This window comes from Podarcis pityusensis, assembly GCF_964106645.2.
Source record: "Podarcis pityusensis genome assembly, chromosome: 8".
Taxonomy (NCBI): Eukaryota; Metazoa; Chordata; class Lepidosauria; order Squamata; family Lacertidae; genus Podarcis; species Podarcis pityusensis.
The window spans coordinates 57,309,012-57,333,678 of record NC_138033.1 but is presented as its reverse complement, the minus strand read 5'-3'; the positions used below and the strand labels follow the sequence as shown (position 1 = coordinate 57,333,678).

At 44.3% G+C, this 24,667-nt stretch overlaps 1 protein-coding gene across 3 annotated transcripts in view; it reads right to left on the bottom strand.

Moving 5' to 3' along the window:
- Positions 1-24,667, bottom strand: part of ZNF423 (zinc finger protein 423) — a 319,298-nt gene that overhangs the window by 112,418 nt on the left and 182,213 nt on the right. For all 3 annotated transcript variants that reach the window (XM_081015494.1, XM_081015493.1, XM_081015495.1), the window contains exons 4-5: positions 20,378-23,601; positions 9,509-9,593 (exon numbers count right to left, since the gene is read on the bottom strand). In XM_081015494.1, the coding sequence (XP_080871620.1) occupies positions 9,509-9,593; positions 20,378-23,601 (3,309 nt within the window). The remainder of the gene's footprint in view (positions 1-9,508; positions 9,594-20,377; positions 23,602-24,667) is intronic.

Genomic DNA, 24,667 nt, shown 5'->3' with positions numbered 1-24,667 from the left:
GACACCTCATTATTTGCCAGTTCAAGAGCAGTTGTAGACTTGTGGGCTACGGGGGCGCGGGGTACACATACAAGTCTACAGTGGTACCTCGGGTTACATACGCTTCAGGTTACATACTCTTCAGGTTACAGACTCCGCTAACCCAGAAATAGTACCTCGGGTTAAAAACTTTGCTTCAGGATGAGAACAGAAATCATGCTCTGGCGGTGTGGTGGCAGCTGGAGGCCCCATTAGCTAAAGTGGTGCTTCAGGTTAAGAACAGTTTCAGGTTAAGAATGGACCTCCAGAACGAATTAAGTACTTAACCCGAGGTACCACTGTATATGTGTGTAAGAGAGAAATGTGCCATTCTCACTCTACATTGTGGAATTCCAAACTTTCCAAACAGGGTTCTACTACATCATCTTTCTGGACATGTAGAGTAGCCATTTCTCGAGCCAGAGACTGACAACCTGCGGCCCTGCAGATGTTTCTGAAGCACAGCTCTCATAACCTCTGCTCATTGAGCATGCTGACTGGGGCTGACGGAAGCTGAGCTCCAACAACAACCGGAGGGCCAAAGATTCCCCCGCCTGCCTTACTGTAAGCAGAACTTCACAAATGAGACACAGCTGCTTTTCTCTGTGTTGAACAGAAAGTCTTGCTGGAAACCAGCAAATGAGAAGTTGCAAGTTATTTTTCCCCTTGCAGGTTCCAGTGCAAATCCCTCATGATAAGAATCCACCTCCCTTCCCAGCTGGTGAGTTGTGGGGCTTATGAAGAAACGTATGATTTATAGTCACATAGCTTTGATAGTGATAACGAAACTTGCAGAAAGCATCTCCCTCATCCTCCCCAGCAACCCATAATTTTCATAGTAAATAGTGGAAGTAAAAAAGAATAGGTTAACACATTCTTGGTTTGTTTGTTTTTTTAAAAAAAGTAATAAGAGAAAACTCAGCAAACTTTAAGGGAAAGTCTCTGTTCTGCCATACTAGTTAGCAGATGTCGAAACACCCCACATTGATGCGGAGATATGTGCTTATGCTAACTTCAGACTCGTCACACTGAAGACTCAAACCTGATTACAGAAAAGGTGTTTCATCAGCCACTCCGCCTTCCCCCACCCCCTGCATTTATGTGCAAATATGAAACCACCAGGAAAATGTTTAAACAGGTGTAATCACAACTGCACATGAAAATTGGGTTGGAGGGCTGGAAGGAATCTTAACGTGGTTAGGAGGGAGCAGAAGCAATATGAAGCTGTGATCACGGCCGATTATGAATGTATCATGCAAAAGGAGAATGTTGTCATAGCAGCTATAAAAATGTCAGTGAAACTGAGCAGCCATTACCAAAGTAGTAAATGAAAGGGGATGGGGGGGGGTAAAATGCAAAAAGGAAAATGTGACTGAATATATTAAGGTAAATTATGTTTCACTCCCAGAGTAGATAAAGAAGCAAAGCAAAATAATATTTGCTCTGAACAAATATGCACAGATAACAACAGGAAAAGAACGCACACAGTGTGACTGGGTGGTACAGTTAATATTTTAAACAATGAACTTTGTTCCAGAGTGGAACAATGGCAAGATGTGTACAGCTAGAAGTGAAGTCTGCATGCCTAACACCATGTGCACAGATTGCTCTGCCATACCCTCCCAACATTTCTCTGATGAAAATAGGGACGTCCCATTCCATAATGATGATTTTACTATTTATACCCCACACACTGTACTGGGTTGCCCCAGCTACTCTGGGCAACTTCCAACATACATAAAACATTAAACATTAAAAAAAAACCTTCCCTATACAGAATTGCCTTCAGACGACTTGGGAGTTGGATAACTCCACACCCTCCAACATTTCTCCAATGAAAACAGGGACATCCAAAGGAAAAGTGGGACATTCCAGGATAAAATCAGAAACCAGGATGGCTTCCCTAAATCAGGGACATCCCTGGAAAATAGGGATGAAAATAGAGAGGGCAGTTGTGTCTGTCTGTCTCTTTCCATATACAGTAAATAGCTGCCTCTTTCAATTAAGTTAAGGGGCGGGGAAGGTACGGGCAACATGAGCTGTATGCACTGTAGACTTGCTCGCCCATCCCTATTGACAGCCAATCTTAACAAAAGAAAGTAAGAAGAGGTCGCTGGATCAGGCCATCTAGTCCAGCATTCTGTTCTCACAGTCGCCAAACCAATGTGTCTGCAGCCCAGTCAAGAGATCCCCTGATGTCACATCCTCTTTGGTCCTTAGCCTTCAGGAAAGTGACCTTGCTAAGAATACAGAGAAAGCCAAATAGAAATTTAGCAGATCTCATTCTTCAGTATAAAGGGCATGAGAGCTGCATGGCTATAAGATTTGGGTGGTGTTTTAAAGTTGTACAAAGGATTTCCTTAGCGGCAAACCACTGTATATGCATTGTTATCACTGCCAATTAACATGTCAAACAGCTCAAGAAATATATGGTTTTCAAAATGAGAAATTTGAGTGAAATGTATTATTCGGTCAAACTTTTCCACTGATGATTTAAATTGCCTTGATTTGAAAACCAACCCACTCTAATCCCATTAAAGTTCACAGCCAGGACCCAAAATATATTAAACCCCCCTTGGGCACTTCCAGCAGGACTTTCACCATCTCCCCCACTCCCCTTTGACCATACCATATCAGAAAGTACCAATACTCTAATACATAATATTTTGTATAGCACTTTCAAGTGTTCAAAGGGTTTGGCATGCCTTATCCAACTGTAATAATTTCAACAAGCCTGTAAAATATTATTATCCCCCATATTGCAGATGGAGTGACTGAGAGAGAGTGGCAAAGGGCGCCTTGTGACTTCATGCTATAGGAAAGATTCAAAGATTCCCCCCACCTTCAAAAGTTTGCAATACAGCATGACATTAGAGAAACACAAGGTCAAAAATCCTTTTGCAAACATAATACCTGTTACACAACGCTTTGGATCTCAGTTAACATATTTAAACCTGTAGATTGCATGAACTACTGAAGTATGCTAATTGTGATGAGCCCCCCAAAACTGTACATTTAAAAGGAGCAACAATTTGAAATATGCATTAAAGGAAAAAAAAACACTGGAGAGAGATTCAGAGTTCTTAATGTGTCCATAATTAATTCACACATTCAGCTGTGGAGTCCAGAAAATATGTTCCTGCTGATCATTTGCATGTAATACTTCAAAAACAAATCTGTTACACTTTTTATTTTTATCTGCCTTAATGCCTAAACGCTATTACAAAAGTTATTGCTTTCAAGCATCAGCCTCAACTGCTACCACATACAACTATTAGACTAAAGAGTTCTTCAGACATTTGACACAATCAGTGAATATCTCCAGGAAAATTAACTTATTTTAGCAAATGGCATCTTCTAAAATTGCAAGAAGTTGAAGTAACCAGGAACAATGGAAGGCTGTTTAATAAACAGTCAAGAAACCAAGGATAATGTTCACCAGCCAACACTGACTAACTATCCCAATTTTAGGATCCATTCCAAAGCTACAATATTTCCATATGGAAGGAAATTCCTTGCTGGAAACAGTATATCGTATGAATCCTGCTCATGGCCAGTCATTTGCAAATAATTACACCTGAAGATTTTTTACTCTATAGGCTGGATTGCACTATCATATTTCAGCTGAATGAGTAAAAATATGAAAGAGCCTTGCTGGCATACCTGCAGGCCCTTGGCTCCTCCCTGTGGAGCAGGACTGAACAAAGCAGGAACTCTTAAATTAACTACAGTTTCCCATTTCATCCAAACTGGGAAACTATGGTTAACAACTTCATAAAAAGCCAGAATATGACACAAACTTCAAACCATATTTAATATATTGTCTTGTTTCAAACCATTAGCCAGTTTCCCAGAAATAGGAAACTATGGCAAACTTAAAGAGTTTCTGCTTTCTTCACTTGTTCATATAAAGGGAGGAACAAAGAAGTTGTGGGTGCAGCCAAAAGACTCATTCATACCTCAATATTAAACCAATATGTGACCTATAGGTACACATTCTGGGACACTATAATTGCACATAGAGGGAAAACATGACATGCAATTGTCATATATGACTGTCACAGGATGCATCTTTCCTACACAGAAGCAACACCTGTGCACAAGTTTTGTAATGTGAGGCTTTCCTAAGAATTGCTCAGTATCTTCAGTTCTGAATAATGTTAACATTAAATGCTAAAATAACCTTCCTCAAACCGTTCAAAAATCCTACAAGCATATAAATTGAGGGCATAAATTGGTCCTTTATAAGTCCCTCATCTTGCATTCCCCTCAATTGTTCCTGGAGACTCAACATTGGAGAATGCAAAAAAGCCATGTAGATTCTGCGGTGCAAAGACAGAGTGGGGTGGACAGCTTGGTGAACTGTTTGCACCCTACGGGCTATTCACAATCCGCCCCAGGTGAATTCACAAGGCTTAAGAAGTTCTCACTTAACAGGCACCACATACATGTGTCCCTGAAGACTACTAACACGTAATGCATATGCATTCAATCTGAGGTACTACAGTAATACATTAATGCATTAATGCATAGGTTGTGTCAATTAGCATTTGGAAGGCAAAACAGAAACTGAAATGCACCACAACTTACTTCCTATTAAATGTGTTTAGGATTGGAATGTTAGCCCACTAAGGAAATGGTATGAATGGGCTTTAATTCAAGCATTTCTATTTAAATGGAATGTACCTTTGCAAATGATAACTGACAACACCAAAAGGACAAACTATATTATTATTATTATTATTATTATTATTATTATTATTAATCAATCTAATTTCGGTGCAATTACTTCACGCTAACCACTGTTAGATTTTGGAAATGGTGTTTCCTGCTCAAAGTAAGTACACACTATGCAACAGTTAACCTGCAGATTTAGCTATTCTCGCAAGAAGACTCCAGGGATTAAAATCTTTATAGACTTTGTGTGAAACTGCACCATCTTTATGGCCCGACGACTTAATGTAGTGGAAGCCCAACAGGACTACTACCAGACGGTCACACCATTTATACCAAAATATTCAATCAGATTCGTTTGGTTGGAGTCACTTAAGGATCGCAACTTGTGTGCATAAAGAAGACCAATATCAACGACCCTTACTCCAGTTGTTCCAGCTGTGAATGGCATCACTTACATAGCCAAAAGGACACTCACAACCCAGGCACAAGACAGAGAGATGTCCACATTTCAAGGAGCACCAAGGTTTGCAAAAGTGAAACAAATCTTCTCAACGACAACAACAAAAAGGGCTCCCTAAGCACCTTCGTGTGCATGACTATGGACAATGGGTTGGCTTCCCACATCAGTAGCCAAAACATTTATGTTCAGTTGCTCCCTCCACCACTGGCACGGGAGGTACTGTGTGTCATTAAGCGTCTGCTGTGATCCCTTCTGCAGTGTGGCTGTCCTCTACACCCCCTGCAGAGCCAGCTACTGAGCATGCCCATCCTTCGAGGGATCTAACAGACAGCACACATCAGAGGCAGCGGAAGGTGGTGGGAGGGAGGAATAAGCGGGTGGGGGGGAAGAGAAGGGGAGAGAGAGAACAAATATACTTTAAACATTACCAGGTCAGCACAGGAGGAGGCAAGTAGAACAGAGGCAGCCAGAACTGCTCAAAGTTTTTTGATATACTCCTGGGCAGACTCCCCAAAGTCTGAAAATGTTTCAAAGAGGAGAAGGGAGGGGATCCCTTTTCTCGACAAATTAAAACTAGCCTCCAATCAGCTAAGTTCTTTCAGGACTCTCCTGTTCTCTAGGTGGATTTTAAAAGGAGTGTGTGTGTCTGTGTGTGTCTGTGTGTGTGTGTGTGTGTTGCTCATCAACACTGAAAAGCTATGGTTGGAAGCATATTCCCCAACAGCCCTCTTCCATCCAGACCGATCATGACTAAGAAGGGGTCTGTTCTTTCGTTAGAAATGTTCCCAGAGGCCCCGGTATGAAAACAAAGCAACATGTTTCCCACATCTTTCCTCTAGGGATACAGCCAGTCTGTTCAGACTCTAGGGATGACACACAGGACCCAATATGCCACTGTGTTTGTATGCGCGAACGTGTATATTATAGATACACAGAGCAAAAAATGCAGAAGGGTAATTTTTCAAAAGGACATGTTGTGAGAGTTACTGAACATTCCTTGCATGCTATTTTGATAAATGTAGCCATATGACTGGGGAGCTGCGAGGGGGATGCTTTTCTACAGGGAGACACCACATCCAGGCTCCCAAAACACTTGATTCTCATTAGGCTGAAGGGCTGTTTGGTCACAAGGAAGCAGAGCTTCCAGCGCAACACAGAAAGCTGCCTTTATGCCAGACAGACATGCTCTGCCCATTGGTTTAGCCTAGTATTGTCTGCTCCAGGGATGAGCAATGTGGTGCATTCCAGTTGTTGTGAACTACAGCTCCCATCAGACCCTAGCCAGCATAGCCCAAAGTGTGGGATGATGTAAGTTGCAATCTGCAACACGCAGAGGGCACTAAGTTGCAGCAGCTCTCCAGGGACTTTCTTAACATGCAGACCCCTCTTAATTAGAGATGCCAGAAACTGAATCCAGGGCCTTCTACATGCAAAATGTATGTTATTCTACACAGCTACGATCCTTCCAACTCAGGCTCCAGAATACTGGGCCCAGGCTATGGTACATCTGCATTTCTTAATGACTTCAAATAAATGGGGCTCCTCAATTGTTCAACCTAAGACAACAATGTGTATTCCCTAGCATCAAATCTGAATCTGTGCCACTTCAATCATACCCATGTTGGGCAAGGGAAGGGGCTCCCTCCTACCATGGGGGAGGGTGAGCTGGAGTCTCTGGATCAAAAGGGCAAAATGAGCATCATTAGTGATGAGCCTTTACAAGATGGAGGTCCAGTTTGAATAGACGGGCCAAGCACAGTGGGCCACAGCCAGCCCTTACTAACCGAAGGGCACTGCCAACAAGGGCCAACGGCAAAGCCACTGTTAGTTCTATATATCCTTCTCGCCTCCAACGTGACAATTTAGGTGGTAAACATGTTAGAAGATGGTGCCCATGGGTGGAAGTCAGAAAGGGAGCAGCCACAGGAGAAGGCTGTGGCCAGGCAGTTTGGGATACATGCAGAGCCAGTTTAACAAAGTGGCATCACATTGCTGCTTCACCAATTGAGCCCAACCACAGAGCATAATCTGCAAAATAATGTGTTCACTACGTATTTCTAGATCACGAACAGCCCCACCACCCTTTCGCAGTTTTAATTTAAAAATACATAGCCAGTTGTCTAAGGATACGTCTCTTTCATATGGATTTTACTAAAAGAGTGGGATGAGGAGGGGAGGGAGATAGAGAAGGATGGCGGGAAGGAGTTGAAATCACCATGGTCCAATTAGCAAAGCTCTCAACCTTCACACCTGCAAACAAGAGATTGCATTAACACCTGCCACAAAAGCAAACATTTTTAGATAACTTCATTTTAACCTCCCTGACACTGCCTGCAAGCTCCCTGCCTAGCGCTACTGTGGAAATTACGATGAGTGACAGTACCTATTTTTCTTCCAGGGAAAAAAAGGTTTTCCTCTAATCTTCAGTGTCAGCGTTTCAAATCCTCCCTTCAACATTTGTGCATAATTCCCATTAATGATAATGGGCGCTCCATACGTGGAAGAATACTTCCTTTAAATGCTAAATTGTTCAAGGGAAATCATTATGATTATCAGAGATGGATGTCGCACGCGAACACATAAAGAACACTGTAGGGCCCTTGAAGGATCTTCAACGACATACGTCTGGAGTGGCATGTGTAAGGAACTCCTCTGTGGTCTATGCATCAAAATAAACTAAGCTCTTGAGCCTTCACATATATTTATAACATCTGTGCAGATAGAAGAAGTAGTTCTCCGCATTTTTCAGGAAAGGGGAAAAAAAAGAAAGTCAGCCCTTACAGCTGCATCAGAAATACAGCCCTTTTGATTGCAGTAACATTTTTTTTACTAGATCTCATTCCCATTATGACCAGGCTTGAAAACAAAAAAGGCCCAGGGCTCAGAAAACAGGAACACACACACATATCTCAAAAATCTAAGATGCTTAGGATATATATATATATATAGCCCCAAAAGTGGTTAAAAAAAAAAAGGTTGGCTGGAATAAAACTTCTTAGGCATTTTGTTTTGACAATGTGCCTCAGAAATTCACCACTTTTAAGCTATGGAAATGTGAGCAATTCAATGTCATGACACACAAAATTGAAGCGTAATTGCTTCTAAGTGGTTGACAACCAGCAAGCACTTTTCGTAGTCCTCCCCCCTCCCCTTTCCCAGATAAAACTGAAAATGTATGGCATAAAGTGGAAGCTCTTGTCAAAAGTTTCATTTTAACATGAGCAAAAATGGGGCACGAAAGCAACAACGTGGCATTGAGACATTTTAAGCGGCTTTTGAAATGAGGAGAATTGCTGCCTTCTGAAAACCAGGTGATACTTAAACACTGTCAGTGGGAGACTCTTAAAGGCAAGAAGAACAACTGTTTGAAACACATATCCCAAGTGGCAAAATTTAAGATTGGGAAAGAGGAAGGAAGATAAAATGGATATATATATAATGGCATGAGCCTGCAACATAGTTTTCAAATTCCTGGAACCTCAAGAAACAAAAGTTTGTGGGGGAGAGATAACTGTCACATTTCTTAGTTCAGTTTGGATTCTAAGGCAACCTTAAACTCTTGTGAGGACCATCAGACTTATCTAGTGGTTTAACAAACACATGTACTAGGGCCAGAATCAAACATTAACACAAAACCATGTTTTGTTTAGCCATATTCTGGTTTCTTTTAATAACTTACCCAACCCTGTCTACAAACTATAGTTTGATTGGGAACAAGAAACCAAGATCTGAAAGCATAGTCTGAAATGAGTTTATGCTAAACCAATTCACAGACAAGCGACAAACATCAATTATGGCCACTGCTTTCCCTCCAGAGCCTGCTGATGTGTGGTGAAGATGGGAGCGAACTTAGGAACCAAGCAGATGCGAAGCAAAAGCTAACAAGCAGCTCTAAAGCATGTTTTCCTTACAATACATCTGGAAGCTCCAACTATGGTGTGAGCTTTTCAATAGGGTTAGCACAAACCATTGTTGCTCATTACATGTGAACCCAGGCTAGAAAGGATCAAGGTAAAACTCAACACACAGCCCAAACTCTCCACATCTCCCTAGTGAGCATAGCCTCACATTCTAAAAACTACCCATACAAACCAGATGTCCCGTGAGTGTTTTTTCGTCCAAGTGCTGCAATGTTGACATGGGAAGTAACTACAATATTCCTGGCTGGTGCAGCATGGGGGCCAAACCAAGCAGAATTGGCAACCACAGTCCATATTAATCAACCCCGGGGCTGTTTGCATTTATCGCAACAATGTTTGCAGAACAGCATAACAAAATATAAAATAACTGAACAGAGAAGTCAACCTCAAACATTACGTAGCCTATGAGCGACAAAGCTGAAAGGGTTCTTACCAATCATATGATTTGCAACATGGATCTGTATCTCTCTTTCATTCTCAAAGGTCATCTGACACTTGATGCACTGGTAGGTCTTTTTCTGTTTAAACAAACAAAAAGAGAAAAGGTAAGAGAGCTTTGTAGGCAGCAGAAAGTAAAATCACACCTCATACCACCTTCTGTGTTTTAATAAGAGTTTAAGAATGATGCAACGAGCAATGGAAGATGGCTTGGCTACTGGAACTTGGAAAAATCACCCTGCCCCAACTGGCTCTACACAGGGCACTTTGTATATGTGTGTTGCAAGATGTTTGCGGCCATGTCTTGTGTAAAAGCAGACTACCAGGTTTCCTTGCTACCAACCAAAATGCCTGCAACCTGGTTTTCTCCATGAAGCATCACTGTCCTTGTTAGTACAACCAAAGACCAGAGGTAAATAGCCATTTTTGCACTTCTTTTTATCACTGTCACTGTTGTCAAACAAGGGACAGAAACTGAAAAGACTGTGGTAAAGCAACAAAGAATTATGCGACAACAAAATGAATAAACTTTTTAAGCTTTCATAAATAGAGCCCACTACCTGAGAGGCATTATGTGTTGTTCACAGCCAGCAGGTATGCGTATGTATGTATATTCGTGTATGTATGGGGAGAGAGAGAGAGAGAAATGTTGAAAGCTTTTGCAGCTGTTCAGATGTAATAAGAGTAAGGACCATGGGTCAGCAGTAGAGCATCAGCTTTGCATGTAGAAGATCCCAGGTTGAATTCCCAGCAGCATCTCCAGGTAGCGCTGGGAAAGACTCCCCATCTGAAATCCTGGAGAGCTGCTGCCAGTCAGTGTACACATTACTGAGCCAGATGGGCCAATGGTTTCACACAGTATAAGGCAGCTTCCCATGTTCCAATAAAACCGAGACATTTGTTTAGCATTATTTTCAAAGTTTTATTAATGTTTCAACGTATTAAGAAACCGAAACAAAAATGTGCCATTGCTGATGGCAACAGAACAATTGCACTCTCTGGTCTCCCCGTGTACACAGCAACCATAGATGTTTTAGTTGCAAACTATATTTTGCTGTTCTGTCAGATCCCAGAAAACAATAGGCTGCATAAACCACCATTTGCCTACAAGCTAGCAAAACAAATCAGGCTGAGTCTTCAATTTGCAACCCTAGCTTCCAAACAAACAATGGTTTAGCTGAAGCGGCAAACTATAGGGTGCCACTAAAACAGGAAGCAACAGCTAGGAAGAGGAAAGAGAGGAGGGACTATCTAAGCCTGGGGGCACATACTCAAAATGCCTAATTGTGCACAGGTGGGAAACCTGTGTAGCCCTTCAGATGTTGCTGCACTATCCCTGACTCGATCTGACTGGGACTGATGGGACATGAGAGTCCAGCAGCACTTAGAAGGCAACAGATTTCCTACTATTAGTTTAGCATTACTGAATGCTACCAGTGTACATTCCAGTAGGAGAAAATGGAGTCAGCAAACAGCCAGTTTTAAGTGGAATACTAGGAAACACAAATCTTTTAATTGATTGATCATGCACTATTGGTAGCTGAATGCAGAGATTTTTTTAATGGTTTTGTTATAATTCAGAAACATAGCATTCAAGTTTATTTCCTGGGAGAGGAGTTGCTGACCGTCACACTTGCACACACTTTAGTGGGGATGTTTAATTGATCAATGTGCTTGCAAAATTCATAAGATGCCTTTTCACAAAGTTTAAGGTGGGGTCAATAAAGCAACTGTACTAAAAGCAACTTGATTAAAAATTAAATGGAGAATTGGCTAAAAATCAGCAACAATAAAGCAATGCAAATGATGAACAGAAAAAAAGCAGGAAAAGTGAGTAACTAAGAATGTTTTGTAGATTAAAAAGGTATGATCCATCTATCAGAAAAAAATGATATAATGACACTGGCTGAGGCATGCTCGACTGGGATGCAGCAGTAGGCCTTCCCTAAGGCCATACCTAGACTTCGGAACTCCCTGCCAGTGAAGAGCCATTCCGCTCCCTCTCTCATGGTCTTCCACCACTTTTAAAGTTGCTTTTATCTGCTATAGGCACTGCAAGGACTACAACTGCAGTGAAAGGGGAGGATGTAAATGTTTTCAAATGTATCAGCCAATAGCCAAGCCAACAGAATGGGTGCTAAGATGGAAAGGCCTCCGTTGTACAAACCAACATGCTTCACTTCACAAACAAGAAGTTCGGCATGAGATCTGAAGGAGAAGGCAGAACATATGGCGGAGGGAATGAACATTACAGCGCTTTGGGTCTAGGCCAGCGGTTCTCAACCTGTGGTTCCCAGATGTTGTTGGACTACAATTCCCATCATCCCTGAGCTCTGGCCTTGCTAGCTAGGGGTGATAGGAGTTGTAGTTCAACAACATCTTGGGACCTACTGGTTGAGAAAGGCTGGTCTAGGCCAATGGTAGTATTAACAGAGGAGTATGGCAACATTCATGTTTAGACACAGAGTTGTAGGACCAATTCACCATCTCGGAAGACGGAGGATGGAGCAAACACCACTCCTGGCTTGCCATTTGAATGACTATGCACCAGAATGCCAATGCAGTAAAGTTGTTCAAAGTGCAAACCTGCATTTAAAATGCTGCATAACCAAAAAAATTCTAAGAAGGCTGTAATGAATGAAAGGGTGATGGACAAACAGAAGCCAGAACTAAGCATCAACAGCCCAGCCCTACACATTGAGTTCAATGGGCTTAATCACTATGGTTTTAGTCTTAGACCAGGGAACGGGGCCTGGGTCCAGATGTTGCTGGACTCCAACCACCTCTCCATCCAACATAGCCAATGGACAGGGATGATGGCAACTGCAATCCAGCAACATCTGGAGAGCCACAGATTTCCCCACTCCTGCTTCAGACAGACAGTGTAATCAGATTCATTTATATGTTACAGTAAAATGTGCTTTTCAAGGAAACAAGACTTCTGGGCAAGAAGAGTGTAATTCCAGAAAAAGAGCATGAAAGAAACCTCATATCACCCATGGACCAGTGCAAAGGAGCACTTGCAGAAATAGAGATATACATTCCAAAAACCGTGGAAATCTGCAGTGAAACACGACACAGATTTTCCTTCACCAATTGCTATACACTTCCTATGTCACGCTAATAAGCTTAGCTGCCGAAACAAGGAGATAGCATTAAGAAGCAATTACATGAGCCACTCGTTCTATGGGAGAAGATTGGGTTTGTATTTAAGAGTGGCAAGGTGTGTCTTCTTGGTGATGAGACATAGGGAGGAGGGAATCCTAGGACTAATTTATAGGGATTAAAAGTTAAAACGGTTCTGAAGGGAGGAATTCCATTAAATAAACAAAGCCTGTTGCTCTCCCCCCTTTTTTTAATAGATGGCTAAATCATGGCTAAGTCAAATGGCTGGCATGCCTGCTGCTTACGAACAATGCAAAGGAAAATACCAGATGTAAACTGCAGCAACTCACATATGGCTGACAAAAGCAGCAGAGCTGCAGGACACTCGCAGAAGGGTACAAAATTCACCTGTTTTGGCCCTGTTGTCCAGTCCCAGACATATCTTGGGTATGGACAGCAGAAGACACACAGCAGAAGGCACACTGAGCCAACCCCAAGGGGAGATAGTGCCTCTACCCTTCTGTTGCATAAAATTTGTCTCCTATTCAAGACAAACTCCTATTCCAAGACAAAATTTGTTGTGTTCACTTCAGCCTTCTCCGAATCCAGATATTTTGGACTCCCAACTCCCATCAGCCACAGCCAGCATGGTCAATAGGTAAGGACTATGGAAGCTGGTGCCCAAAACATCCGGAGGGCACCAGGTTGCAAAGGGGTTTGTATCCCATTGAAATTAATAGAACTAAGTTAGCCATATCCATTAACTTCAATGGCCCATGTTGCAGATCAAGGCTGAATGAGAAAACGGCAACTTGGGCTACCCAGTGAATTTAAAAACTGAAGTGGGATTTGAAGAATGGGGGGCTTTCTAGCTCAAGACATGCAACCTTTTTTTAAAAAAAACCTTTTCTATTTAAACAAGAATTGGCTGTTGTTTTTCATTATAGAAGTATCTTTCCTCATCTGTTCACCCATAATTATTTCTCAATAGACTCTCCCGGTAACCCATTTTACTTCAGTGTTTACTAGGGCCTGGGGTGGGGGGACGTTCTCTAAGCCTCGTCTACAGGATTACAGAAGTGCACTTATTAGCGGAGCATTCCTGGCATCTAGAGGATCTTCTATATTCCGAACGTACCTTTCCCTCTTGAGCTAGAGATATCAATACATCCTGGTGCTTACTGAAACATGTACTTCTATTGTTTTCAATGTAAACTCAATGTAGCTTCTCTCTGACTATATATTTTTCTAATCCTCTGCTGTTAGGCTCTGGGTAAAAGGGGGAGGGGGAAGCAGGGGGAGAGAAGAAGAAAAATCAATAACGGTCCAGAAAGAAAGAAAGAGGAACTGGTCAAGAATTATAGAGTAGTAATGTCGTTTGGACAGCTGCAGGCTGCTCAGTTTGTATTACACACATAAGGCAGGCAGCATAAAAACTGCATTTTACCTGTTGTACTACAAATCAACAAGAGATTACAAAACAGAGAACAGCATGTTGTTCAATTTAGTTTGCCTGGCTATATATGAGACATCTTTTTTTTTTAACAAGCTTCTGAAAGCTATGGTTCTTTGGAAAGGATATGAGCATTCAGGGGCCTTTTCTGTAATCATGAAAGCTTCTAAATCTATGGGGTTAGTTGTGATCAATGAGCTTCAGAAATGCAGTGTGTGTGTGTGCGTGCATGTGTGAGGAAGAGGGTAAGCATCGAAATGAAAGAGATAAATAATCTATTGAAATTATCCTAAAAGGAAAAATGTGTTCCTGCCTTAATTGCACACCCCACATCTTTTCATCTGGCATTCATTTGCCTTCATCATGTTAAGGTTAAGTGTTACCAACAGTGCAAACCTTTCGCACGCTTACTCAAACATAAGGCCGACTATACTCAGTGGAACTTACTCACTGCTAAGTGCTTACAGGATTGTCACCTAAGTCCCACTGAAACCAAAGGAGCAAGATGGGAGGCTGGAGTGAAAACCTCTCCAGAAGATTTCTATTCTATTCTATTCTATTCTATTCTATTCTATTCTATTCTATTCTATTCATTCATCAAAATGTGTATACTGCTTACTAGGTCCAAGACCGCTAAGTAGTTTACAGTAGACAGCCTAAAATATTCATTAAAAATACCCAAAACAAACGAGCAGACATTAAGAACAAATTACATGAGAATATTATTACATGAGATTAATTTTTTGGGTAGGCAAATTTTGATAACTGGGAAAGAGGAGTGCCTTGCCTTTAAAAAGAAGGTAGTCAGAGGTTTGTCTTCTTCCCCCAACAAACAAAAGCCTTTCTGCCACCTGTCCAGCCACCACCTGGTACCTGGGAGAGGATACCCCTGGGAGCAAGATAAGTAAAGGGACCCCTGACCATTAGGTCCAGTCATGACCGACTCTGGGGTTGCGGTGCTCATCTCACTTTATTGGCCGAGGGAGCTGGCGTCCAGCTTCTGGGTCATGTGGCCAGCATGACTAAGCCGCTTCTGGAGAACCAGAGCAGCACATGGAAACGCCATTTACCTTCCCGCCAGAGCGGTACCTATTTATCTACTTGCACTTTGACATGCTTTCGAACTGCTAGGTTGGCAGGAGCAGGGACTGAGCAACAGGAGCTCACCCCATTGCAGGGATTCGAACCGCCAACCTTCTGATCAGCAAGTCCTAGGCTCTGTGGTTTAACCCACAACATTGCTAAAGCAGCAATGCTTTCTTCTTTCTGCTACTGGTTAAAAAAAGGGGAGAGGACTCAGTCATTTTATCTTTAAAAGGCAAGATGCTTCAATGCAAATTCTTAAATTCTGCCCACCCTCATAAAATCCACCTACTTTCATGAAAGAAAAAATGATCCTACAAAAGTAAGGTCCGATTACTTTCACTGGAACTCATGATGAGTTGGGAAGTTTGTTCAACGGGACCTCCATGCAACAGGAGCTAGGTGAACTCAGCCTATATTGCCTGTTACTTGTGAATAGGGACATCCTGATTGGGCAGGACGTGCACGTCCTGACAGTTATGAAAAGGACTTCTTCCAAAAACACAGCAAGCTGACTTATACCCAAGTCACATCAGTGCACTAAACATCAGGAAAGCTTTCTGACAGTAAGAGCTGTTCAGCAGTGGAGCAGATTCCCAAGAGGTGGTGGACTCTCCTTCTTTGAAGATTGGATAGCCATCAGTCATGGATGCTTTAGTTGAGATCCCTGCATTGCAAGGGGTTGGACTAAATGACAGTCCGGGCCCCTTCCAACTCTACAATTCTATGATTCTTTGCAAGGGGTGTTTTAAATGTATGGTGTGCACACAGGAATGATGAGAAATTTAGACCGGGGGGGCATGGCCAGGATGGTGAATAGAGTGGGGGCAATATGCCCCCTGACATTTAAAACTGAAGCCTTCTGGAAAAAAGGGGCATCGCAAAAAGGCTGGGGGCAGAAGCCCCTCACTGAAATTCAAGTGTTCTTGCTAAGGGAGGACTCCACACATGGGCCATGGCTCCTCCCCAGGGAGATGGGTCTTGCTTATGTCCTGTCATATGTCAAGGTTGACAGTGCCTGTGGATATAGGGCAGAACCTAGAGCAATTTTAGGTCCAATTTTAGTCCACAGAGAACACCAAGGGGGCAGATAAATAGGGCAAGGGGCATTGTGGGTTTGCATCCATCAGCCTGTTCGCGGGATAGTTATTGTTTAACAGGAAGGTAGAATGGCAGATCTGAGGCATTAGGATATATGCCAATCGCAGGCTCCTGTGTAAAGTGTAATTTGGTGCAGGCCTGAATTCTGATTTTTCATTATCTTCTACAAAAGAAATCTGCCCTCTTGGGGCAAGATTCAAAGCATTTACTTTGTTGAAGAACTTAAATTCTCTCCTGAGGGAAGAGGAGGTATAGAAGCTTTGTTGAAGAGACAGAGTTAAAAGTAGGAGTAAGGAGGACGGCAACCATTTCCATTCACGATAATGGTGAAGGGGGGGGGAGTGAGTACAGTGAGAGGCTGGAGCATTTTAGCCTCTGTGTGCACAGCCATACGAAATCAGAATTAGCCTGGCATAAAAGAATAGGGCTGTTCTTCAAGAGGAGCGTGAAACACAATGAAGAAGCAAGGAGGAGAAAGGCGGCGATGGGGCTAATAAGTAGTTTTGGATGATGAACTCTCAAGAGGCATCACGCTGAAGGGAGAGGTGTTTCCATTTCGTATTTTATTCTCTGCAGAATTAGATGTATAACACAGCTGGAGGCAGGTCTAGTCACCGATTCGCTTGACCCCAAGGGAGCGAGTATGTAGTTGCAGTGCTAAAGCAGCAAGTGAAACAAAGCAAAGAATCTTTCGCTCGGATTGTTTCAAGCTCCGAGAAATCCTTTGAACCCAACACATTGTCGCAGATCAGCAAGATCTACAAGACAGACTTTTAACAGCTCTATCCCAGCCACCTACAAGATGATGCTTCGTCGGGGCAGAGAGGGGCAGGGCGGGTGGACTTCTGGCTCACGTGGAGTGGGGGAGGAGGACCTTCGAATAGCGCCAAGCGAGTCGGGGGCTTTATGCGATGAATCAAAGGTAATTAAAAACGTTTTGGGAGGGGGGCACAACGGATGTTATATGTGCAGCTGCTTTGCCCGTCAACTGAGAAAAAAGTGCCGAGCCTCGCTAGTCCATCCGATTTTATTTGGGACACCCAGAAACGAGCAGCCTTCCGAGCCACAAATAGTAGTTTGAAGAAATTATTTCCAAAGGCCACAAACTGCAGACATGAAAAGCTCTCTCAGAAGGTTGCCGATGTGCCGAAATAGCCAAGAATCCTATTAGTACAGATGCCAGTGGCAGACTTATCTGCAGAAACTTATGTAAGGAAGCAGCTGCTGGTTTGATCATGAGGTAGTCTGGGAATAGCTGCTACTTAATCAATGTTTTGTGTAAAGGCAACCCGGGGAAAAAAATCACTTTTTAATACATGCAACATATTGAAGAAAGTTCTTCAAAGATAAAGAGCCTACCTAACTGAACGAAGGACTTTGGGTGTTTTTTCCCCTCTTCTGCTACCCAAAGCAATATAGGAGCTTTTGTTGAGGGAGGGGGCAGAGTTCTTATCCTGGTTTGTAATTAAGCTGGAGAGTGGCATGATAGAGGGTTCTGACTGCATTTTTTTAAAAAGCACCAGCCCTGTGTCCTCTCTTCTTCTCCCCCCTGGAAACATCTCCTACTGCAAAATATAGGACATGGCAGCAGCACTCAGCATGGCTGATCATCATGCCAGAAGGGCCCATCAGTGCTTGAGGCAAGACCCCCTTGGCTCAGATTCGCCCAGCAGGTAAAACATGAAGCCACCTTTCTGATCTTCCCACAATGCCCCAAAGTGGCACTTGGGCAGGCTATATTGTTAGAGCGTTAAAAGGGGTAGGTTTTCTGCTGGCCACTGTAGTAGAACTGCCTGTGCCAACAGCTGCACCACCACCAGGTCTTCTGGTGTTCCAAGGTGTGCCAAGGTACAGGGTGCACTGAGTAGCCCTTTGCTGGGAGGGGGGGTAGAGGAGAGGCACACACCTGAAACGATTTTGCATGGCATATCCCCTCCTAGTGGTGTAGCAGTAAAACTGCTAGCTCATTTGCAAAGCTAAGCAGGGTGCAGCATGGTTTCAAACTGAATGGGGCACCACATGTAGAGATTCCTGCATTGCAGGGGGTTGGACTCAGGGTCCCTTCTATGATTTGATGATCATCATGGTGCACATTCCCTCACCTCTGCTGAATTCCACTAGCTTCTGTTTGTAGAGGTGGGAAAACAGGCAAAGAGGTACCATTGTGATGCGTGTTTTGCAGCTGCTGAAATCACTAGAGAAAAAGAGATGTGTGGTCGATGCTTTCGCCCTCCCCCATCAATCCTCCATAATAGCCTACTTCCAGCCTAAGGTCAGGAATGTTTCAGTCTCCCTTTATAGGACATGGTTGAATAGATGGGAGAAAAAGCATAGAAAGCAAACTTTATATGGAGTCAAACTACTGGTCCATCTAACACATTGATATCTACATTGACTGGGATCTTAGAACCACCTTTTCCAGCCCTACTTGGGAATGGCGAGGACTGAAACTGGGACCTTCTGCATGCAAAGCATGTGTTCTACCACTAAGCTACAGCACCTTCTTCTGGCATTGAGCTGCCACATTCCTCTGTGCAAGGCCCATGCTCAACAGTGTCCTACAAAATCCCCTGTCCAATGCCTGAAGAAAGGTTAACAAGTTTTTTCTTGTTGAGTCATTTCAAATGTTAGAAAAAGTGGCATGGGGATTAATTTCTGCATGGGGGGCAGGGAGAGGGAAAGATGCACGGCATATATTTTCCACTGCTAGCATATATAGCCATTCAAGTTGCCATGTCTATGAGCTGGCCTATGAACGTACCAATGGAGGAAAGCATATTAGTCATAAATTCCCAATCCTATGAGGGGTAGGTTGTGGCCCCTTCCAAAAATGCTGTCTACATCAGACACAACAACTGGGTGGTGTTTTCACTGCCTGCTGGCTGGGCAAAGCCTACTAGCATACTCTGGAGTGCTCTAGGAAGCCACCTTGTGTGCCTTGATCATGCCTAGCAAAAGGCCTAGAATCTGTATTATGTATGTGTATTGCATTTATATCTCACCTTTCCTCCAAGAAGAACAAGGCAGCATACAATTTATGTCCCTCTCCCATTTTAGCCTTACAATAACCCTGAGACAGGTCAGGCTGAGAGTGAATGACTGTCCAAAGATCACCTGGTGAGCTTCATATCCAAATGGAGATTTGAACCCTGGTCTCCCGAGTCTTAGTCTAGCCATGCTCTAGCCATTGCACCACACAGGTTCTCTTCATCTGAAGTGGTCTCTGAGAGTGGTGTCGCTTCACAAGGCTCTGAATCAGACATTTGCAAGGAGGTCTTTTAGGAATCTATTTCTAGCTGCTATGATCCACGCTGGAGTTTGGGCAGAGACAATAAGGTTCATTCCACACTCCGCCAAAACTTTGCTTTGTGGAGTCGCTCACCTGTGAGGCGTACTTTCCCACTCTTCATTGTTGGAACGCAGACAGAATGGCCTGTATGAAGCAGTATCCAAGTAGTGCCCAATCAATTTTTATATGAGAGTTTAAGTGAAATGACTAATTTGAACTAAAATTTATTTATTTATTTATTCCTTTATCTACCTTTCTAACCTGCTCAGGGCAGTTAGCAGCAATTGTTGGAACTCCATTTAAAATTGCTTTACAAAGGAAGGATGCTTACCATGAGTCTTTTATGGATGTAATGCCACTGCTAACCTAGCTAAGACAACAACTGTGCTTGCCACTCTGTGAATGAACCAGTAGCTAAATGAGGTAGCTTTGACAGCAGAACCCTATAACTCTGAAGCAAACAACAACAACAACAACAACAACAACAACAACAACAACAACAACCAAGAATACCATTTTTCTCTAAAAACAATAATGTAATGTTATATTTTTATAGTTGGGGGGGAATCACCTGTACTTTGTAGTTAATTATTGTAGAGCAAATGTTTGCTGAGTTCCAACACTCACATGGAACTCCTGTATAAGCAGAGGTTCCCTTATTCCCTCCTGAGCAAGGGAGAGCCAGACACACATAGAGGAAGTTTTCAATACTAAAGAGAATGGAAGCTTCAACTGCACATTGGAGCCCTATGTGCAATGTGAGTTTCTGAAGTCAGTATCTATTCTTCTTACTATTATTCATTATAGTAAAGCTAACCTGTGGCAGTACTTACTCTGGGAACAGGGGATGTCTGGGTACCCTTCTTCTGGCCACTGGTCTCAGGCGTCAGGTCTCGGTGGTCCAACTGAAGGTGGCTTTCTAAGTCTTCGGCACTTTCAAATTTGACACTACACTCTGGGCACCTCAGGCTACCACAAGGTCTTTCGCTAACTTCTGGTGGGGTCATGCCCATGGACTGTCCATTGGTGCTCCTGGTCATGCATCCAGCACACAGGCCATACGGCAGACCGTTAACATCCAGCTTCACCAAGTCTTGCTTGTTCCTGAAGTCCTTCAAGCACAGAGCACACTTGTAGAATTTCTGCAAGGCCTGGCCGTTGGGAGAAGATGCCGCAGAGTTCCCTGCCAATTTTTGCATATGGAATGTTCCGTGGATTTTCAGCTCGAGAGTCGAGGTGACCGTCTGCATGCAGACAACACAGCGGAATCCAGTGAGGGAGTTTCTGAGGTCGGGGTGCATCTGGCAGTGCTCAATGAACTCCTCTTCGCTCTGCAGGGGCATTTTGCAGATCCGGCACGTCCCTGTATCCAAGCTCTTGCTGTGAGTTACTTTGTGCTCCGTCAGGGTCAGGAGGGACGGGAAGCGTTCCCCGCAAATGGGGCACATGTAATGCTTTGCTGGGCCTCGGTGGGTCTGCATGTGCTCCCGGAGGCCGTTCTCCGAGAAAAAGGTCCTTGAGCAGATGTTGCACTTGTGGCTCCCTTTGATGAACTCTGCTTTCTTCCTGGAACAGTCATCCTCCCCTGGCCTGATGTTATGGTCCCTCAGACGGTGGTTCTGCAAAAGCACCTCCATCGTATAAGCTGCCCCACAGATATCGCAGCCGTACATGGGCTCCGAAGCATCCACGTCATCCTCGCTAGCTTCATGGCTGTTTGAAGTGTCTGGATTTTTCATCAACATGTTCTGGATATCGGCAGATTCTGCCTTCTTGCTAGCCGGCACTGTGCCATTGGCTGTTCCGTTCTCAGTGCTGGCATCAAAGACACAGTGCTTCTCCCGCAAATGTTTTTCAAGCAAGATGATGGCGTGGAAGGCTTTGCTGCAGAACTTGCAGTTGTACTTTTTGCTGTGGGTCGTGATGTGGCACTGCAGCTCCACTTCGGTGCTAAACGTCTCTCCACAGAAGATGCACTTGTGAGACTTTGCAGGGTTGCCCAGGTGACTGTGCTTCACGTGGATCTGGAGGTCCACCTCTTTCCGAAAATCCCAGTTGCAGGCTGTACACCGATACATCTTTTTCTCATTGCTGTGCTTCACTGCCAGGTGCACTTGGATAGATACCTTGGAGTCAAAAACCTCTTGGCAAAGGGTGCAGTGATACAACACAAAAGTATGCATGTCCAGCAAATGTTTCTGCAGATCGTCCACCGATGAAAACTGCTTGTCGCAGCTCTCGCAGACATAATGAGTTGAGGTTGTCATGTAGTGGACAGTGAGGTGCTGCAGGAGAGATTCCTGGGAATCAAAGTCTTCTTTGCACTGAGGGCACGACTGCTTCCTTAATAACAACTCCAAATGCAACTTCAAATGAGTCTGGAAGCTTTCAAAGCTGGAGAACTTCAGTTCGCACTGGTTACACGGGTACTCGCCGTTCGAAACTGAATTGACGCTGGCAGAAAGCCGCTGCCTTTTGGGGGAAGACACTTCAACATCAGAAGAAACTGGACTCTGCTCACCTTTGGACTTTTTGTTGTGTGCCAGTGGAATGTTCTTATGGTTTTCTTTGATGTGTTTCGTTAACTTGAGAATAGAGCCAAAAATGGGCGAGTTTGTGCAATACGGGCAGGAATATACCTCCATAAAAGACTGTGATGGCTGAACAACAGGGGAATCCAATTTGGAGTTTCCTATGTTGCAGTGTGTTTGCTGGATGTGCTCAGTCAGAGAGGCTTCAGTCAGAAAGCCCATGGAGCACTGGTTGCAAAAGAAGGCGTTGTTGCCGTCTTGAGTTGTGGCTCCCGGCCCACAGTGAGCGATACGGATGTGTTCCTGCAGGCTGTTGATGTCCGCAAACATCTCTGGACAATAGTTGCAGTGGAAGGCCGAAATGTTGCTGAACTGCATCATGGGATATGCGTGGTTTTTATGCACCTTCCTCACGTGTTCGTTCAGGTTATACAACGTGGGCATGGATTCAAGGCAAATCTGGCACGTGTGGCTTTGCTGAGGTTTGTCCACATGGATGGTTTTCAGGTGGATCTCCAAGACGGCGAGGCTATTGAAATCACGTTTGGTGCAGTACGGGCAGCTGTAGGAGACTTTCGACCAGGACTGGCCCTCTTCTCTCTCCAGGGACCTCATCTTCTTTTGCCCTCTCAAGGGTTTCAGAGTCGAGTCGGGAGTGGAGCCCCGCTCCACCGAAGCGCTGGAATCTGGCGTGGCGCTGCTCATGGAGGCCACACTGCCCAAGACAGGGTCAGGGCTGATGCTGTGGTTGCTGGAATCAGGCTGCCGGTGGCTATCCAAGTGGCAATATACCTCCTCCACCGAAGAGAACTGCTCTGGGCACATGGGGCACTTGTGTTTCTTGTTGGCGTGGGCTTGGTGGATGTGGGATAGCAGGGAGTTCTCGTCAGCAAACACCTCAGGGCAATGGATGCACTGCAGGTCAGCCTTCTCGGAGAGCTGCGGGTGGCGCGTCATGACGTGCTTCTCCAGCTCCTCAGTCTGGCTGAAGGTCTCCTCGCAGTAGTCGCACATGAAGTCGTCCTTCTTGCCATCCTTCTCACTCTTGGCCAGGTGCTCCTTGTTCTTCTTGTGGGCCTGCATGTGGCTCTGCAGGGAGCTGGTGGAGGAGAAGCCCCGCTTGCAGACCGTGCACTTGAAGGGCTTGCTGGAGCTGTGTGTCTTCAAGTGGATCTTGAGGTGGTCGCTGCGAGAGAAGGCCGCCTCGCACTCGTGGCAGTGGTACTTCTTGTCCCCTGTGTGCAGCTTGATGTGCCGGTCCCTGCTCCTCTTGTGCTTGAAAAGCCGGCTGCAGTAGGTGCATTTGAAAGGTAGCTTGTCGCTGTGGATCTGCTCGTGCCTTTTAAGGTAGCTCAGGCGAATGAAGGACTTATCGCAAAACTGACAGGGATACGGCAGGCCGGTCCCCCCTTCCTCCTCCCCGATGCCGAGATCACACCCATCTCCTATCATCTGAGTGGGTGATGCAACGTCTTTGCTGGAGGGAGATGAAGCCACCCAGGAGAGTTGTGGGTCGTCATCGCCATCTGTAATGGGAAAGCAGAAAGGAGATTAAAAACAATTCCCAGTGCATCTGTGAAAATAGGGACAAAGCCGTTCAACAACACTATGGCCCTTCTGCTACTACAGCATTTAAAAGAGAGAGGAAGAAAGCAGAAGAGGGAAAGATTCAATTGCAGAACAAAAACAAAACTGAAAGAACCAGCGCACCCCACAAATGCCTCCTGAATCTTAACAGGATGTTGGAGCAAAAGAGAAAATGCTGATTAAGTCTGCTGCACAAATCTATTCTTTTTAAAGTAAAATAAACAAATATGCCAAATACAGAGCATCCGTTATTAATGTTAAGCAATTTCTCCTTCTTCCACCCCCCTCGCAAGTCCCCCAAGCAGGTTTAACACCTGTCTACTGTATTGCCAAGCAATAAACAGCGAGTCAAGAAAACAAAGCGCAACATGCCTCAGAGCGATACAAACATTTCTAAGAGCTGCTGCGTTAAGTGCTTGTACGTGAGCATTTTTCAACACATACTTGTCGGAACGGTTTTCAAATAATATGGCCTGGAAAAAAAAATCCGTTCCGGCCCTGCCTCAAAATGGGAAAGGCTACACGGGAGCAGTTACAACCAGAGAATCTCCCTCTCTCAAACACACACACAGAGAGAGAATCATTCAATAGTATTGTGACATAAACAAGATGGATTTCCCCAAAGCCCACTTGCACCTGAAACAAAACTGAAATCAATGGTCAGAGGCTGGAAAAGGTAAGGTGTCAGGTGGCTTTTAAACCACCAATTAAAAAAAAAGGCACCCCCCCCTCGTTGGGGCTAGTCATGCAGGGTGGGCAGCATTCTGCACTGTGCACCCAACTCTAAAGGTGATTCCATGCAGTCAGAGTCAGCCTGGCTCCGGCGCCAATTTCATGCCATGTGTGTGCCTGCCAACTCTGCAGCAAGACGGAAGATACTTCGTTGGCAGCAGGGAAGGGAAAGCAGTTCCACATCGTAGCTCAGAGCCTCTGGGCCTGGCAGTGCCACGGCTTTGGAGGGGGGCACCTCCACCATATTGTGGGGGGGGAGGTGGGGGTTGAGCT